The sequence below is a fragment of the Micromesistius poutassou genome, assembly GCF_964030765.1.
Source record: "Micromesistius poutassou genome assembly, chromosome: 2".
Lineage (NCBI taxonomy): Eukaryota > Metazoa > Chordata > Actinopteri > Gadiformes > Gadidae > Micromesistius > Micromesistius poutassou.
In genome coordinates this window covers 11,393,196-11,413,105 of record NC_140272.1, presented here as the reverse complement: position 1 = coordinate 11,413,105, position 19,910 = coordinate 11,393,196, and the positions used below count along the sequence as shown (strand labels likewise).

The 19,910-nt window shown below is 42.9% G+C and overlaps 2 protein-coding genes across 3 annotated transcripts; both read right to left on the bottom strand.

The window, feature by feature from the left end:
* Positions 1-467: 467 nt before the first annotated feature.
* Positions 468-6,681, bottom strand: tpra1 (transmembrane protein, adipocyte asscociated 1). The gene is made up of 11 exons (XM_084464255.1): positions 6,519-6,681; positions 5,631-5,802; positions 5,295-5,427; positions 4,975-5,061; positions 4,168-4,240; positions 3,909-3,988; positions 3,192-3,302; positions 3,024-3,084; positions 2,704-2,806; positions 2,399-2,479; positions 468-2,242 (listed from the first exon to the last, which is right to left on the bottom strand). Exons 1-11 carry the CDS (start codon positions 6,520-6,522, stop codon positions 2,005-2,007), a joined length of 1,143 nt encoding a protein of 380 aa, XP_084320381.1. The 5' UTR covers positions 6,523-6,681; the 3' UTR covers positions 468-2,004.
* Positions 6,682-16,716: 10,035 nt separating this feature from the next.
* On the bottom strand, positions 16,717-19,525 carry trim107 (tripartite motif containing 107). 2 transcript variants are annotated; one of them, XM_084463762.1, is made up of 2 exons: positions 19,449-19,525; positions 16,717-18,924 (listed from the first exon to the last, which is right to left on the bottom strand). In XM_084463762.1, exon 2 carries the CDS (start codon positions 18,911-18,913, stop codon positions 17,312-17,314), a length of 1,602 nt encoding a protein of 533 aa, XP_084319888.1. In that variant the 5' UTR covers positions 18,914-18,924; positions 19,449-19,525; the 3' UTR covers positions 16,717-17,311. The 2 variants fall into 2 exon arrangements, with proteins under 2 accessions (XP_084319888.1, XP_084319889.1); XM_084463763.1 differs by having other exon boundaries at positions 19,382-19,492.
* Positions 19,526-19,910: the final 385 nt, after the last annotated feature.

Genomic DNA, 19,910 nt, shown 5'->3' with positions numbered 1-19,910 from the left:
GGTTGAGAACGATATTACGGACCCAATTAGATTTCATTATGTATCAATGGTGGACTAATGGTGTATGGGAGATGTAGTTCCGTAGTCCAGCGTAGGACTGCACTCAAGGACAAAAATTAATGGATTTACAAATATTTGTTAGTCGAAACAACGTAAACGCCTGTAGGCCTAACTGTCACACGATTGTCGAATAGAAAAAAAAAATGTAATGAAATAAGCAGTTTACTTGTTTTTAATACCTTGCGTAACCAGCAGGCGGAGCCGTAACCATAATCATACATTTCGCTGGACATAATTCACAAAACGTATACTTTACTGTTGCACCTCCTTAAAAGTTCAACCCGTTTAATTCACCATTATCAGTAGCATATACCACAAACAATGTAGCTATAGCATATTGGTGCGGAATAGTATAGACATTGTGCCTAAACGGAGAGCCTGAAACCTGCATAACATTTTAAAATAATTTTAGCACTCAAATTCAAATGGATAAATCTGAAAACCCACAGTGTTGACACTGCAAAGAAATATTTGATGTGAAAATACAATGATTTAACAAATTTGTTGTATTGATTCTGCACAGTTCACTCAGATCGAATGCACAGCACAGTCCAGCTTTTAATACATTCATATTTCCAGTCTAAATGTATATATTTTCCAGCACTATGTCAATAGTCACAGATAACTGGCTCGCAGGCATAAAGGAAAAATAAAGTTAATTGCTTAATTGGAATGTTTAGCCATGACATCACCGAAATTAGCTAATTATAATGAGTACCTGCTCTTTTAGATAAAGCTCCATTCAAGTCATTTAATTCAATTTGCTGAATACAATCCTGCTGTTATAGACGGCAGTATATAGTCGCTGTAAATTTATATGCTGAGTGAGTGAGACAAAAACAGCATAGCCCTAACATCTATCATAGATCTGTGAATACCTGTTGCATACACAGTGCAAATACATAGTTTGTCACAAATAAAGACTGAACCACAATACGGAAACCACTCTTACTTTCAACAGGGCACACAGAATTGCATGTCCCAAGATTGGAATGTAGATGTTGGCTCATAAATAATTACACCTTCTGGGATGAAATTAAATCTTTCTATAACGATTGATCGCAATTAAGTGCCATATCTCACCTCTTGAGGCCACTCCGTCTCCAACAGGGGAATGATTACTTGCCATCAAAGTGAATCTCTGCAATAAATACAAGGGACTAAGAAAAACACTATGGGATGAGCGTCTTGTGTCTCGGCTGCCTCTAGCAGCGAGTGATGCCTGCTTTAGTAGGTAGTAAAACTGGTGTTCCTCCTTCACAAAGACATAAGAAGCCAGCGTTTTTACAGGCATTTCCTAAGCCCCACTACAACAGTGATACAGATGACATCACGGCACAGCCTTTCACATGTCTACAGGAAGAGAACAGCACCACTGCTTGCAAGAGTCCAACACTTTTACATCAATGGGAATGCAGTAGCGTTTAGTCCTTGCTATTAAAAAAAAAAAGAAATATCGAAAAATGGATGGGAGGCACTGCCATTTGACACAAGGGGGAAATGAACACCAAAAAAGGTAGCGTTCATGTCAGCCATAGATCGAATTGTACACACGTTTAATACTGAAAAGCTTTTTACCAGAGACTCAGTGCAGACTACAGATCCCTCAACCGGACCAGCTCAAGATGCAGAGAACACGCATCTGGAATGAAGGCAGGGAATGAACCAATATGCAATGCTCCATCAACCATTGGGCAGCCGTTGTGAACCAAACAGAACGACCGTGTTCATGGTAGTGGACGACAAACGCTGCTCCGGCAGTCACATACTGAAGAGGACTCTCGTTCGTCTGTTAGTCACGCAAGTGGCTTGCAACGTCCCCTCCAAACAGCTCCTCTTTTTTTTTTATCCATATCCTGGCCGGACTGGTTTTTATACACACCAACAGCACCAATCCTCAAGCCGTTGTTCCATCTCTCTCTCTCTACCGCTCCCTCCTTCTTCTTACACATTGATAGGCCTCCAGCGGTTGATGCTGAAGACGCTGCCGGAGACGACGTCGTCCAGGTAGGCCCCTGCCGTGGCCGGCCCAGAGCCGTCAATCTGCGTGGAGTAGTAGAGGCCCTGGTCGGGCTGCTCCTTGCGGCCTATTCCGGTGGCAGAGGTGGGAGGCAGGTGGACGTCGCTGTCCTCAGGCTCGTCCATCTGGGATTTGTAGGAGAACAGGATCTTGGGCTCTGAGCTGTACCAGGGGAGTCAGAATAGATGCAGGGGGGAAAAAAATGGATGGTTAAAAAAGTGCACATGATTGATCGCAAATGGAGGAGGAGCGTTCCAACAATAGATAAGCGTGGTGTAACCAAGGATACCAGGGGCATATTGCGCTCCCGTTACGTACCCAAAGAATCTCCGGAGGAACGTGATGTAGATGAGTGGAGCGAAGATTGAGAAGTAAAGGAAGGTGGTGACGTCCACACAGCTGCACAAAAACATGAACGTGAGCAAGCTAACCATCAACTATTTTTGGGACAAACGCAAATGGCCATTAAAACATCATCAATCTTTTAAACACTTTCCATCATGCATCAGAGAAACACATTATATATGCAGATATAATTTTAGACTACATACAATATAAGGATTAATAACCCTTAACTCACTACTAACTCTCATGTTCATGGCAGACATAAATAATGTACTAACCATAGTCCCTCTATGATCCCAGCACAAAGCAGGGCACTTCCCAGGCCCTGGACAAGGTTCAGCAAAGAGAGAACGGCAGCATACACATAGAAACTCTTCTTAGCTGTGAAATCAAAAAGTTGAACCAACCATAAACAAATAGAATCGACTGATCGTTGGAAATTATTTCTGAGAGATTATGAAATCAATAGGAAAAAAAAGGTAGGGGGAGAGCTTATGGAGACATTTTAGAGTCAAATACATGAATATCCCATAAATCTAACTGTCACACTAACTTTTGAAATCTCTCATGATGAAAAGTAATTCTGCTCCAAACTTACATGGCAGAGATAGCCGCTCTCTTAATGGAGTTTTAGGCAAGATGACGATCAGGGAGTACACCTGAAAGAAAAACAAATCAAAATACAATGCAGTAATACAAACTGCTTCAATGAACAGAAAAGTATGAGTTTAGCTTTTCCATTTGTCATCAGCACATGTCTACTGACCAGAAAGAAGAAGCAGGAACTGGCTAACCAGAAGTGTCTCCCTCCGTGGCCATAGATATTAAAATCCTCCGCAGACAGATGATGGTCTGGATACCGAATCTCAAGGGTGCCCTGAAATGAACAGAAAAAAAGGAAACCTTGGTCGCTTTTCCTTGATCTAAAGAACAAAGGTCTCCATTGTACAAAACACCCAAACTAAACAAAACAATTCCCCTCTTCGGCGACAGTGATAAATACACACACTCCAACAGCTTGCAGCTAAAATACTCCTTGTTGAGCATAACCGAACATCTGACCTACCCCAACCAAATGATCTATATTTAGAGTTATAGCATGAATAACATCATTGTTGTCATTGGCAGAGATACTAATGTAGCTGCGTTTCTCAATGCAGTATTCAGTAAAGGCCGTTTACAGTTGACGCACTATGCTTACTGAGTTTCAACTTTTCAGATGTGCCCGACATGCAACAAATTGCCATGTGAATCACGAGGCTGTGATGACATCATATTTGGTCCTCTCTGGCTCGTGCAGTTTACACATGGAGACTATTGCAACAACACGTATTGCAACAACACATCATCAGTAGGGTAAAACTAACCTGTCTCACGACGGGCTCACATGGATATTAGGTTTTAACATCAGCAGACAGGTTCGGCATCACCAAAAAGCATGTGACTTAGTACAATAATAATAATTCTAATAATAGACAGCTACCTGTGTAATCGAATAGGCCAGAGCGAGGACAGCAGTGATGGCCAGCACGCGCTTTATACTGGACTTGCTCTCCAGGTGCCCTGAGAAATAAATACAAGCATGAGAGGACACACAGCCTGCATAGTGACAATCACACCCTTTCATTTACACTATGAGTCAAGAGGAGCCGACCATAAAAATGTAACTGAGATTGAGTGCATTCTCCTGCTACTACTTTTAGTGAAGTGAAACCATGTGAGCAGAGTCGCAGCACACTGACCAAAAGCAAGGCCCAAGATGATGACACTCAGTTCAATAGCCAGCAGGAAGAATCGAGTGATCTCCCACAGCACCTAACACACCACAACAGATAAGTCACATATATTGAGGCTGCACAATTAATTGCATGTTGATCTCAATTTTTTATTCATACAAATTAAAATAATAAAAACGTTACAACTAGTAGGCGTTAGTACGTTACAACCAGTTTATAAATAAACTGGTTGCCAAATCACAATAGTCGCAAAAATCCTATTTGTCATAATCGTGCGACCCTAACATACATATCACATAATTAATAACAACCAATACACAAACGACACAAAACACATTTCCAGTGCTGGCATTAAACAGTGTTCCCTAGTGGATGAACACAGTAGTCTTACCAGAGGAAATAGCGAGCTCGGTGCTGTTCTCAGCTTAGGGGTCTGTCTGGTATGCAAGGAATGTCATGTTCCCCCCTTTCAGCATAAACGCCCGTAGAAGTCATGCAGAAGCTATACTAATGGGAGTTTCTGGGAGCTTCAGATAACAAGGTGGTATCTTTAAGATTCCTATTGCTTATTAAACTGGACCAGGGGGCAGGAGCTGTCCACAATAGGGGCTGTTTATGTCCCAACCCTACACAATGGATCTGCATTTACGTATTGTGTGTTTAGTCATGTGCTTTTAATGAGGGGGAAGTTAATCAGTTCAATACCTTCTTTATGCAGGTATTTATGGTCCTTAGGATTGGGGGATGAGAACAGAACATTTTAAAACAAAAAAAGCACACACATTCAAATGAAGGGCCAGGCAGGCACTGTACCTTGTCTATGATAGTGGCTGCGCTGGATGCGCTCACTGTCATGGATACTATGGCTCTTGTAATTCCCACCGCCGCCACCACAAAAACCTGAGGTCAGACAATTGACATTGGGCTGAATAAGTATCAAGTTGAATTGGCCTAGCAAAGTCCACAACCCTCCAGAACATTGTTATTGTCAGAGTGGCACTTAAGTTCATGAGACTTTTTAGAATTATAATTTCCTATGAATAGAATCCAATGTGTAGGTGGCCATCTATTAAGTGATATTCTATCACAGGTCAATGGATAGGATACAATATGTCTGCCAGAGAGCACCCTACCAGCAGGTAAAAGGTGATGAAGATGGGACTGGAGGTGAGGCGGATCTTGGCCCTGGCAGAGGGGAGTTTCCACATCAGGAAGATGAAAAACGCCACATTTGGCACCAGCAACAGCAGGTCCCAGAAACGCACCCTAATGTTTAGGAGAAGGATTCCCCAAAAAAATGCATACTCAGGAAAATAAGTCATATGCTGTACATGGTGTGCTTGTTAAATGGTGACAAACATGGGGGAGGGAGGCTTTTGGATTGGAAGCAACAGGTACAATATTACTGTTAAATTCTGAAACAAGGGACATTACGTTGAATTGTCTTGTACAACTACACTATGCTTTACCTTGAGTCCCCAATGTCCTCATACAGAACCTGGAGACATCTATGGGGCTTAGAGATGTTGGCCTCAGTGTCGGGCTGCCAGGTTGGGAATGTTGATATGTTCTCCAAAGGCGAAGGTGTAGTGCTGCCATTATATTGCGCAAATCTCACAACGTCCAGCATGATGTCGAGGCCTGGCAGGGTAAGGTAAATACAGTAATATGCCTATTAATATAACTATTAGAAGAAGCCCCTGCTATAGCAAAAAGCCAATGTGACGTGTTAATAGTTATGAAGGGTTAACTGGCCGTTAGATAGATAGATAGATAATTTAACAATAGAAGCAAACAAGAAAACCAACAAAAGCAGTTACATAATATTCAGTCCAAACAATGTTAGGAAGGCAAAGCCATCGTTCCTCTCTCGTCGTAGACGACACTAGTGCCTTGTACAACCCCGGATCAAGGATCATGTTATATGACAACATCGGTTTGTGTTGTTTGGAAAATTACACTTACAACAAGGTCGCCCCTTTTCAAACTCAAAACAAACAGTTCACAATGCCTTTGTTGACGATTAGGGAAGCGTGACCACAACGAACCAATATTAGACATGATTACAAACTTATACTCTATAGTGGTCATCTTATCGAGGTCACAAATTCAATGCGAAATATATATACACTGTGTCTGCATATCAGCCTGGAAGCTAAAGCTACGAATAGTTAGCATTCTTACACGTTGAGCTAAATGTTGTATCAATGTATTCGACTATGGGGAGATGGCTATATCAATCACGAGTGCTTCGAGCTACATATTATATTGACTAATCATTGTTTGCCTTGCGATTACAAACACCAACATCAACCTAGATACGATAGGGAATTTTAAGGAGGCAAAATATAACTTACCCATTCGAAAGTTACTTTGTCGAGGAAATGGGTCAATTCACAGAATAAGCTACAAGTACACGATAAGAAAATGGTTTGAAATTCAACGCGGTCGATCAATAAACTGAATATATTGACAACGGCATCTCTGTTGTGGACTAGCCGACGCTCTACGACTACGTTAGCTCACCAAATTCCCCCAGTGGTCAGCTGAGACGCTCTCCGCTGGGCATACAAGTTATCGCGAGAGCAAGGACCGGAAGTGTGCCTTTCCTCTTTTTTTTAAAGAGCATCCGGAAATAGAAAATGCATTTTCCTGCAGAAAATACGGCGATTGCTGTAGTGCAAAGTGATGTTGAAAATATGTTTTATAAAGCCACATAGTTTAAGTGTTGAATGGCTTGAATCAAGTGAAAAGATTTCAATATTCTAAATGGAGTAAACAATGTAAACATGCGCAGCATTTAACAAACGGGTGCATTGGTTCGACCCATTAGGTTCGTTTGTAAACTTAAAGAACTAGTTCACCGGTGGACATATGAAGGTTATATTAAGTAAATAATTATATGTATTATAAATGTGCAAAAAAAATGAAATCGGTTCATCCTAGCCTGAGAAAAGTCTGAAAGAGTGTTTTTATGGTCTCTCTGGCTCATCCTCCAACTACCACAATGCACTGCGCTCGCTGCCCCGCCCGCCTTTTTCGGTTTGGAGGGTGGAGGACCACTTGCGCGAGTGGTAGCGCGAGCAAACTTGTGAAAACATATCCCCGTGATACGTTGACTAGTTTAGACTTCTGCTCTCGTTTTTTCAAACGCAAAATGCCCAATAGTTGTTTGGTACCCGGTTGCACCGAAAAGTCTAGGAAGGGACAGAAAGTTTAGTAAAGTACCAGCTTTAAATAAAAATAAGAATATAAATATGAATATTGGAAAGCTTGACTGGTCTTCTCTTACTAAGGAGGAAATCCTGGGCTATCATGCACGTACAGACCAATCCTTGAGTAACATCCACATACCAAGAGATGCTGTTATATGTAGTGATGTTAACTGTTCCAGTGTGGAGCATCGTAATGCTCTCTGTTCTGTGTATGATTCCATTGTAAAATCGCTGCATGATGGCAGTAGGCATCTCTGCATCTCTGCAAGCACAAGCAAAGGATACTATGTAGCCATGCACCATGATGAGGCACGAAAAGCACTTAAAACCTGGGTAGCTTCTGGTCGACCAAGACAAGGTCCAGTATTTGAACATAAGAAGTCTACCACTGCAAGATATAAGTATGCTGTGCGCTTTATCTGCAAAAATGAGCAGGCAATGACAGCCGACTCACTAGCTAAAAAACTGTCTCATAATAATGTTGTTGGGTTCTGGAAGGAGGTGAGAGCACTCAGTAACTCCAAAACATCCTTACCCTGTACCATGGAAGGCATATGGTACGGGAACAGATGAGATTGCAGAACTATGGAGACAGCATTACAAAGAGTTGTTCAATACCATTAAAAGTGATGTTTATAGAGTGGGCAGTATTGCAAGCGATGAGATAGTGGGGGTCACACCACATCAAGTCTGTGAAGCAGTAAAAAAACTATCTAACAACAAAGCTAGCAGCTTAGACCAAACTACAGCTGAGCAGCTTAAATTTGCTAGTCCGAGGATTTTTCCTCTTCTTTCTATTTGTTTCACAGGCTTTCTGATACATGGGATCTTGCCGGATTCCATGTTATCAGTCCTGTTGGTTCCAGTTATTAAAGACAAGGCTGGCAAGCTATGTAACATTGACAATTACAGGCCCATAGCGTTAGCCAGCATTGTCTCTAAAGTACTGGAGACTATACTGCTTGATAGGTTAATTAATGTCATTAATTCTTCAGACAATCAATTTGGATTTAAGCGTAATCATGGCACTGACTTGTGTATATATGCCCTAAAAGAAATTGTTAGTAAGTATAAAAAACAGAACTCGTCTGTTCTTATGTGTTTCATTGATGCCTCCAAGGCCTTCGATCGAGTAAATCATAAAAAACTGTTCACAAAAATGGCTGAAAGAGGTGTGCCCGCATGCATAGTGAGGGTGCTGGCATACTGGTACGCAAATCAAACTATGCAGGTTAAATGGGAACACAGTTTGTCTGCCCCTTTTGGTGTGAGCAATGGTGTCAGACAGGGGAGTATACTGTCCCCCTTTCTCTTTAACCTGTATATGGACGACCTATCACGGCAACTCACAGAATGTAGGACTGGTTGTATGATTGGTGATAAAAAAGTAAACCATCTGATGTATGCCGATGATTTGGTTGTGCTTTCCCCGAGCAGTGCTGGTTTTCAACAGTTGCTGAATGTCTGCTCTGTATATGGTGCTGAACATGACATAAAATATAATGCCAGCAAGAGTCACGGTCTAATCTGCCGCACTAAAGAGGACCAAAAAATGTATTTTCCTGATTTCAATCTGTCTAATCATAATATTGTTCCCTGTAAAAAGGTCAAATACCTCGGCCATTTTCTCACAGAGGATATGACAGATGATGATGATATTAGAAGGCAGTGCTGCAAAATGTATGCGCAGGCGAATACTCTTGCTCGCAGATTTCATTCGTGTACAGATGACGTTAAAATATCTTTGTTTAAAGCGTACTGTACACCACTGTACACCGCATACCTGTGGATTAACTACAAAAAAGCAAGTATGAAAAAGTTACAGGTTGCGTATAATGATGCATTAAGAATCCTACTTAAAAGACCTCGATGGTTAAGTGCGAGTGAAATGTTTGTAAATGCACGTGTCAACACCTTTAATGCAGTACTCAGAAACCTGATGTATAGATTTATGTGTCGGCTTGATGCCTCAGAAAACCAGATAATCAACAGTCTGACCCACATCAACTGTAGTTCCATCAGGTATCAATCTCTGTTCTGGAGACACTGGTACAGTTGTCTCTTTTTAACTTTATAGTCATTCTATTTTTGATATGTGTAAATTTCTATTTTTATGTTTTAGCTTTTCTTATTGTCTGTGTTGTGTTGTCTGTTGTTGTGCTGTATTGTGTCTTGTGTCGTGTTCTTTTTGCTATGGACCCAGAGTCTGAAATAAAGAAATATATAAAGTAAGTTTTCACGTTTTGCCAGTGAGCGTTGCAAACGATGGCTGCGGGCCCCACAATTGGAGAAGACGCCGGTATTGAAATGATAAAAGGTAAAACGATATGCAGTCTCCATTTCAAACTGGAGGATTATGATATAAATCTTTTCGGCATGATGAGGCACGCTCTAAAACAAACCAAGAGTGTCTGGTTGCAGACTCATGGGGGATTCTGGGAGCGCCACTGTAGAACGGAAATACGTCAACTTCACTTGAATAAGGAAGTAAGTTGTAAATAACGTGAAACAATAACAAGACCGCTATATGTATGTGAAATAGCTCGTAACTAATGCAGAAACACACAATGTACAGCGATGTACATCGTAATATATTATGCTATATTTCTGTTTACAAAGTACACAATAATAACTTGAATACTTTACACAATCACTCCATAATAATCATGTTTTCATTCTCGTATTCGTTTCCCTTTATTTTATTGCATACAGGGCCGCTGGAGGTCTTTCACAGTGCACTGCTCAAGTACCCATGCTCCATGGGGATGGGTAGTATGGGCATCGTCACTACCTGGATGCTTGCATGTATGGAGCCTGGGTCTGTTGAAGGTGGCGTTGCTGTTTTTAGGCTGTGATAGCCATAGGATAGGTACATTGTACATGTACATATTTTTTACTTATCTTTTATATTAAAGCATTTGTTTCTTATCTTTGTAATGTTGATATGTTGGATAATTTTCCTTTGTGAATAAAATGATATTGTTTTACCTTGGACTCCTGAGGGGTGTTCCACAAAGCCGGTTTTATCACTTACCCAGCTAAGTTAACCCAGGGTTAGCGGCAACCCTAGGTTTTCCGTTCCAAAATGACCACGGCATGTAAGTTGCTATGGAAACATATGCTCTCAATCAAACCTGAGGGGTGTTCCACAAAGCCGGTTTTATCACTTACCCAGCTAAGTTAACCCAGGGTTAGCGGCAACCCTAGGTTTTCCGTTCCAAAATGACCACGGCATGTAAGTTGCTATGGAAACATATGCTCTCAATCAAACCTGAGGGGTGTTCCACAAAGCCGGTTTTATCACTTACCCAGCTAAGTTAACCCAGGGTTAGCGGCAACCCTAGGTTTTCCGTTCCAAAATGACCACGGCATGTAAGTTGCTATGGAAACATATGCTCTCAATCAAACCTGGTCGGAGCAGGTTTTGCGCAGGTTAAGTTTGGAAGATAACCCGGTTTTGCTCAGAGTAGGCTATTTAAACCCACGTTTATCGCAGCTTTTACGTGTTCGCCTGTTGATATCGGAGCGCAAATAATTTGTGCAATTCACAGAGAGATTAATTAGACCACGGCTCGACATATTGTCCTTTCCGGATGACTTTTTGCTGGAGAGATATAGTTTTTCACGTGATTCTTTGATATATTTAAATAGCCTTCTCCAACCCTACATTGCAAATGTTACCAATCGTGGATCTGCCCTCAGTTCACTACAAACAATTTGCTTTCCGTTTTTTTGCGACGGGTAGCTTTTTGTACAGTGTAGGAGATGCTGAGCACATAGGCAAAGCTACCGTCTGCCGCTCAGTGCGTCTGTCTTGCGCTGAAGCGGTTGTTGCGTAACTTCATGGAGTTTCACCAACTTGCAGGTCAGCATTATCTACTTTAAGTGTTCCCAAATGGCTCCGAAATTATCCTTGTTGACTTTTCATCTGGGTGTTATATTTCAGGATTTCCTAATGTAATTGGGTGCATTGATGGCACACATCCAATGTGAGCAATAGGTACATTTCAACAGGGTGCGTTGCATTATGAACATATCATAGACCTCATATAATTGTTGTGCTTGTGCAAGATAGCTCAAAGTTTGTATTTGATCGCAGGGCAATTCGATGGGGATCTCCTAGGAGATCGAGGGTATCAATGCCTCCCGACGCTCATCACCCCGTACCCTAATCCCGCTCCTGGACCACAGACAACATTTAACCTGGCACACAGCAGAACCCGCGTTAAGATTGAAAATACATTCTGGATATTGAAGTCCAGATTCCAATGCCTACGTGGACTAAGAGTTTGTCCGGAACGGGCATGCGATGTAATTGTTGCATGCGCCGTCCTCCACAATATAGCCACTCTGCGCAAAGAGATGCCTCCCCACTTTACCCGTTCCTCGAGGAGGAACACATTCGCAAATGTTTGTAAGGGCTGACAAAGGATGCGAGACCACATTTGCAGAAATCATTTAAATAAAAATAAATAAAATAAACACTTTTCTTCCATCATTTTTATTCTTTAGTTGCTGAGGGAGGAAAAAGAATAATTAGTACCTTGATCGGTAAAATATGCGGCCCGTTTCGCCATTTTGATCAGGATTTCCATGATCCATACATCACGTCTTTATAGGTTTGCCGTGAACGCGCACAACCCTGTGTTAACCAACCCCGTGTTGATTGAACTAATTCATAACCGGTGCTGTGGAACCGACAGCTCTGGGTTAGTCGGCACAGGATCGGACAACCTAGAGTTCAGCGTTAACTCGGTGTTTGTTAAACCTCCGTTCTTGGAACACCCCTCTGGTCAGAATATAATGTTTAGGTTTGAATGAGAATGTAGCCTACTCAGGCACAAATTGAAAATTAAGAATAGTAGGCCCTACTGTGACCTTCTCAAAGTAATCCTGGGGAATGTACCCATAAGAATAATAATAAAAAAGAAATTGGTAATGGCGACTCTGGGCCTATCATGCTTAGTGAGAGGGGTGTGCGTGGCTCTGTGAACAGAGTTCTGTGATGTCTGGGTCGATTGAGGTTAGCTTTAGCCTCAGACTTGGTTCATGATGTTGTGTCAATAAGCTCCACCTGTGTTGCGCAACTTTACCGTGCATTCACGTCGCAGCCGCGATTGCATTTGGATCACGGCAGTGTTTCCCACAGACCAGGGGGGTATTCCATCAAAGTCGCTAACGAAAGCGGCGATTAGTTGATTAAGCCTGGTTAGAACTAGCGCCAACTTCCACTTGAGGCTAAAGCCGTTCCATCAACGCAGTTCAGCCGCGCATTGCTCAGGTTAGTTCAAACCAGGCTCACGTTATCGTAGATTACGCGCGTTCACGAGATATGTAACCAGCTCAGAACCGTGAATGTCGAATCATGGATCAAATGTCCGAAAAGGACCGAGCGGGGTCTTTTCCAGCGGCGAACAGAAGCGGCTTGTGGAGGTCTATGAGGAGTACACGCATATAATAACTCAAAAAGGGAACACTGTAACCATTAATAGAAACAGGGAGGCTGCCTGGCACAAAAATCGGCGATCTGTTGAATGCATAAGTAGTATTAAGCGTAACATAGGCCTATTTTAATTTAATATTGACCATGGATTTAAAAGCAGGGAGATAGTCTCGAGTTAACGTGTCGGACTTGTACCCGGTCGTCCGGGGTTCTATCCCCACGCAAGTAATAGTAATATAGGAAGCATTAGGCCTACTAGAGAAATCAAATAACTTTTCATGCCATTTATTTTCCATTTCTTTGAATATTCTTAATTAGGTAATTAATCAAATTAATCAAATTAATAAAGGGAATTACAAAATGAAGCCAACGCCAAGAATACTACACATTAGAACTCGGGTCGCACGTATCACAGGGAAAGTGCTAGACCATTCACCCAGCCGCTGATTACTGAGAATTTGTGTAAAAATGTGTTGAACAAATAGCCACAGTAATAATAGATAGCAATTCATTGAATTATTTCATTTGCGTCATTTAATCTTAGACCCTTAGTGAAAATATACGCTGTTTGTACTTCAAACCTACATTTATGACAAAATTGTGAGGACTGGGCTTGGCGGAACCTTCTGATGGTACAATTGTTGCTGACAGATGGATTTCTCTGAAACACCGCTCAAGTTAGCCTGACAGTTAACCTGCTCCCGACCAGGTTAGTTTGGTCGGATAAATCGCCATGGTTACTTAGCGGAGATTCCCTTAAGCTGACCCCACACTACAAGATAAATGTCCCGATATCGGGGCCGATTTGCCCCTTACGAGAATCGGGGTGGCGTTCCCATGGCAGCCGAATCGGGACGAAAATCGGCCAAGATTATCCTGTCTGCCGTAGTGTTCTAAGATAGAATCTCATAAACTTAAGACCTCCCGATCTCAAAATCGGGGTTATCCAACATGTTAGATATTTTCGGCATGTTGAGGGTGTAGTCAACATAATAGCGACGCACGCACACACAAACACACACGCAAAACACACACACACGCTGACCCGAAGGTGCTCCATAATGCCAAAGCGCATTCAATTCTCACTTTTCAATTTTCGTTTCCAAATATTTATTTAAAAACGAAAATATCTGTTTTAGTGCGTGTGTGTTAAATTAAATGTTTTTATATCTTAAACAAATTCCGTTGCAAATAGGAGGCGCGCAGCATCAATATCCTAACACAGACACATTTTGCAGATTGTAAATTGACATGATACATTGTAAACGTTCACAATCCTGCTCTATGCTCTGTGATATTTTGTTTATCATCATTTCTATTAACTTCTGCGAGGCGCATAAAGTGGTCATGTAGATCGGTCGTCTGCCCGTCTATTGCGCGTATCACACATGAGCAGATCTTGCACACAACGTCAGTCGTGTCCCTTGGCTGTCCTATTTGTTGTATATTTGTTGATGTTGTTATTGTCATGCGTGTTCTGGTTATTTGCGCATGATTAAACAGAGTCTTTATATGGCGATAAAACAAAGCTTTGTTGCGTTTTTTTTCCTTCTTTTTGAAGTGGGGATCGGGGGTGCGCCAACCCGGTTGGGACGTAAAGGGGGTGCGCAGGAAAAAAAGTTTGGGAACCGCTGCTCTAGATCTACCATCTCTTGTCTCTCGATCTCTTGTCTCGTGCTGGATGACGTAGCCTACACGGCCGAGAATCGGATAAGATTATCCTGTAGTGTGGGGTGTTCCGTCTTGTGTTCTAATCTTATGTCGGATCGGAGAGCAAAAATCGGCTGCGATTCTCGTTAAGTGTGGGGTGTACTCCGACTCAAAAATCGCATAAGATAAAAAAATCGTGTAGTGTGGGGCAGCCTTTAAGTGACGTTCATGGAACGCAACTCCAGCTGAAAGAAGCCCGGCTTTATGTTTAGCTTGATGGTTGTTTGGTCGGATAAGTTGTCATGGTTACTTAGCGGAGATTCCCTTAAGCCACATTGATGGAACGCAACTCAAGCTGAAAGAAGCCAGGCTAAGCAAAATAAGCCCGGCTTTGGGTTTAGCTTGGTTGATGGAATACCAGGTAGCAATGTGTGGCGGATTTGTTGACGGGGGGGGGCATTATCGTTAATAGAAAATGCGGATCATTTTCTTTCTCGTGTGTCTCGTTTTTCGCCCGTGCCTAAAACCGCCACTGCTTATAATGCTAAAGCCCAGTTCAGACCAAGATTCGCGACGCAAAGATAAGGATTCTGCTTGCAACTCGCAACTCCTTGCGACGAGACGGGCTGAGACGTTCTAAAAACTGGGCAGTTCACACTGCTGCACCGGGCGGCGATTAGTTTGATTTTGGTTGAGAGTAGGCTAGAGTTGCTGTGTTTCGCCATTCTCCACTAGGCCTACTTCTGCATTGTAGTAATTCGCTGGAGCTTAGTTTGTTTAGATCCCGCTAGTTGGATACATTGCATTCTTTCGTAGTGGCGACTTCTCGACTGCAAGGGAAGCTCGGCTTCACCTAAAATTTCGAAAATTAAATGGTCAGATATATACTGTTGTTAACATTTCATTGATTAAAAATGTGTTAGAAGACGTCCATCTCGAAGACGAGTCCGTTCAGAATCAGCTGCTTATCGCAGGTCGACTGGCAGCATTACGGGGGCGCGATTACGGGCTGGCGGAGTTACATTTAAAAAACGCGTTCAAGTAAAAAATAAATAAGAAAAGCGGAATCAATTTGTGGCGCTCGTTGTTCAATCTGTGGCGCAGCGCCACACATTGGCCTATGTGTGGGAAACACTGCACGGCCATCACACATGTGCTCATTCGGAGCATTGTAAATCATTTATTGTTTCATTGTTGTAGCCAGTTCATTTATGTAATGAACCGTCAACAATGCGATCGGGATTTTTGACGGGGGGGGGGAGCGATCAGGATTGTTATTGTTGGATGTGTGGCGTGTGTGTAAGCAGGCAAAAGCGTGTGTCACACGGTGAACCCGTGAGAGTTACGGTGAACCCAGCTCTGCTTCAACTTTAAAAGAATCGTTCATACTCCGCGTAGGCTACCACTAGAGAACGCTCGCGTACCACCGGTGGTACGCGTACCACCGTTTGAGAACCACTGTTCTAGAAGAAACTGGCATCGCTGAAATTCGCTGCAGCATAGCGAAGCTAAGCGGTGAAGAAACATGGCGGACATTGTGTTTACATCTCGTATTCCTTATTGGTGGGCTTACAAATTTGCGGGACTAGTAGTCCTCGGCCCTTCTAGCCATCTATGCTTCTAGCAGGCAAGCAAATTTCTCCTGAGATGACGTCAAACACGTTATTTGACGTCATCTCAGGAGAAACGTAATCAGGACAGCTGGGCGACTGGAGGACTGGGTTAGACTGAGGGAAGAAACACACTTCTTAATATTATAATAGCGATTTTATAATGATAGAACGCCGGTTCTGAATCGGTGAACTATCCCTTTAATTTCGAGCTATCTGATGTAACTTTTCTTTTTTTTTAAGCAATGGGTGTGAATCATTACCTACATTTTTTTGGTTTGATCAATGAAAAACGTTTTATTTGCGATCGATCGATCGATCGATAGATAGATAGAACGCCGACGATCCTTCCTGAAGCAGGCCAGCGAAGGCCTGAAGAAAATCAGAAATAATTTCAGATCTCCATTTCGTGGAATACACCTCCACTCACTCGGGCTATAGTAGGCCTAATTGTTGAAATGTATATATCATTCAATCATTGTAAATGAAGACTACCCCCCACAGCGTTTATTTGGCCGTAATATCAACGTCACACTGAAATATTCCAAATAGTAGTCCTCTTGTGGATACGAATAATTTAGGCAGGTCTGTTTTGTTCCTGCGACCCCATATGCATTTCAGGTGATTTGTGGATTTAAATCAGGGCTGAAGTGAAAATGCCTTCCTTTGTCTTCAGGTGTAGAATAATTTTCCTTATCTTCTTGAACGTTTTTTGTAACATTTTATATCAAATAACAGGGATTAATAAAGTACATTTTATCTTACAAGTATAACAATAAATAGTTGCAAGCAACCATGACAGGGTCCTACTGTTATGTGTCGGTGTTTGGTCTTGGCATCAGTTATGCTACTCATGATGAAAAAATTCGTCTTGCAAAACCTGTCAAACCACTAAACAAATTATTGCGGTCTCACCCACAGTATATTATACAGGTATATTTATAGATTAAGCTTCCATCATCACATATCTCTTCCTTTCTTGTTCCAGACAAAACCAGCTCGGTAGTGAGTGACAAGGAGGGGCCCAATTGTTTTAAGGTAAAATTTATGCATGTAAAAATCCTACATGTAGTCCCTTTAAATATACGCAACAACAGCTGTTGAAGACCAGACAATTATTCCATGAAAAATAAGGAGCCCATATCTCTCTCTCTCTCTCTCTCTCTGTACCATATTTGATAAAGTGTCTCTCGTTTCATTACGACGGCACTTATGAGGAAAATATCTTATATTTACGCCTCCCCAATAGTGATACGAGCTTTGGGGTGTGCTGACATCATCCTGTACGCAAGGTGAACCGGCTCCGTGAGGACAGCTTTGAAGGTGTACACGTGAGGCTTTTCACCACTCAGGCTGACGTTGTAGAAGCTTAGCCTGTGGCTCTTGAAGCTCAGCCGCACCTCCAGCGTCCGTGACAGCGTAGTTAACTTCAGTGGTACACCGTGACCCTGCTCGAAAGCTCTCAGGCGGTTCTCGAACCACATCAGACACCAGGAGCTACGGCTGCTCTCCAGCGCGCTGGGCAGCCCGCTGCGGGCCAGCTGCCTACTGTAGCACACGCCGATGGCCCACGGGGAGCCTTCCAGCTCCACCCGCCAGCAGTGCTCACCGCCGGAGAAGCTCTGGCTGCTGAGCACCTGGAGGAAGCTGGTGAACCGCTGTGGAGAGGTCGGGTAGGCCTGCTTGGTGGCACTGTAGGTCACCGTCTTCATGTCACCCGACAGCACCAGGTTGGGGTGGGCGGTGTCCTTGTCAAAGGTCACCTCCGACGGGTTGAGAAGGTTCCGGAGCGCACGGTGAATGTCTCCCATACCCGCCTTGAAATCTGCATTTGTTTCCTCCAGCTTGGCGCAAGCGAGTGAGGCGTTCATTTTTGATCCTGTTCCGGGCTCCTCCGCCTCCTCCAACTGAGACTGGCTCATCAGATGCGCGATGCGTGGCTGCAGGAGGTTCAGATCCTCGGTGAACGTGGCTTCGTCGTCTTCGGTCAACAGGGACTCTGCGCTGAGCACTGTCTGTCTCAGCTGCTCCGTCAGCTGGGACGCCTGACTCACCCGGGCGCATAGGGTGCCCTCACCCGGGCTCAGCTCTCCTTCGATTAACCGGGTCACCGCCTCACTGTAGGTCAGGGACAGAGCTCTGATGTCATGAAGAAGTTTTTCTGCGCCCGCTCTCAGCTCCTCATTGGCGGCCCTCACCTCCTCCTCCCGTTCCTTCTCCTTCCTCAGAACACAATCGGCCATGTCTAACCTGACGGTCAACTCTGTGACTTGAGAGGCCAGTCTAAATTTAGGTTTGTCCATCTCAGTTTTCTTTGTTGCGCTGCTTTCCTGTTTAGCAGGAGTGGGTAGGTGCTGTTTAGGAGATATGGGTAGGGGCCCTGAGGAATCTAACTCAGTCTGGGAGCAATCTTGGCCCTCCAGGAGATTCTTCTTCTGAGGCTCCTTTGATTGAAACTTTGAGCTATCCAAATGGCTCTGAGTGGGTTCTGTTTCTTGGTGGCATGTAAACTCTCTATGTTCTGTTGGGGTAATTTCTTTGCCACAGCCTAAATATGATTTGTTTGCATTGACATCACTTCCAAGAGCAGCTTTATGTGCTTCAACCATGCTGCACATTTCCATGTTCTTCACCAGGGCATCAGTTCCTCCGTACTCCTGCTGGCATTCAGGGCAGTTGTTTTGATCAAGTCCTGCAGACATGGTCTGTAAACATGGCAGACAGTAGACATGACCACAGGGCAGAGACATTGGCTCAGAGAACAGCTGCAAGCAGATGGGACAAGTCGACTCCATCTCGTTCTTGGCAGAGATGGTTTCTCCAGTACGGGACATGATAGCTTGCTCTAAACAAAACAAAAAAAATATATAGTAATAGTCATGAATAGCCTAGACAGGTTTAAAGTAGGCTATACATGCACACATAGGCTTATAGATAGTCAAATAAAAGTAAAATCCAAGCAGAAGATTTGCATTTCGTCGCTAAGCTATTAAGAGGCAGGACTGGACGACACTTTATTACTCGTAGAGCAAGGTTCACTCGATGTCTCACTGGGTTCGGTTTGTTTGCTTAAGTTTCGTTTTGCAACACAACGTTTCTAAGTAAACCAGGAAACCTAGGAAACCTAGACTTGAAATACAAATCCCAAAAATGAATGTACTTAATATCCCAACGGTGCACTGGTAAACATTTTCTTTAAAATATATAACGTTAAAGCTCTTAAGTTATATTGCCATAAACCATGCTTGCCTAATTATAGTTTATTTTCAGATGATCTTTCCCATACAATTTTCGTATCTTACCGTTTTGTTATGTTTAACTGACAGCAATTTAAGTGTCGAAAGCGATCCTTTGTGAGACAAAACATACCTGTCGATATGTTTTACGGTGAAGCGAAGGTGTGCTCCTCTCAGACGCTGCTCGTCCTCGCGTCAACACGGTGACTGTAGCGCGCATCAGGGACGCGCACCAGACCAGACTACTGTCTGACTGTAGTATCAGAGCTATGATACGGAAACGTGGTCAACCAGCGGAGTTGTTGTTTGGGAACCCAATTTTGTAAAACAAATTAGTTGAAGTTGGATCTTTTCAAGATTATACAATACAGATAAAGTTATTATAAAAAAGTATCCCAACCCTAACCCTCTATATTCAGATAGTGGCCGACAAAAGAGCAGCGAAAGCTAGGTTAATAACAGACTGTAAAGATCATGTTGTAGCATGATTAAATGGCAACTACGCCCCCGTTAATGCGGTGTAACTATTTCTTAACTTTTACAGTGAACGAAACATCCGCATCAGCTAATAATTGAGGCTATAGTGACTATTCTG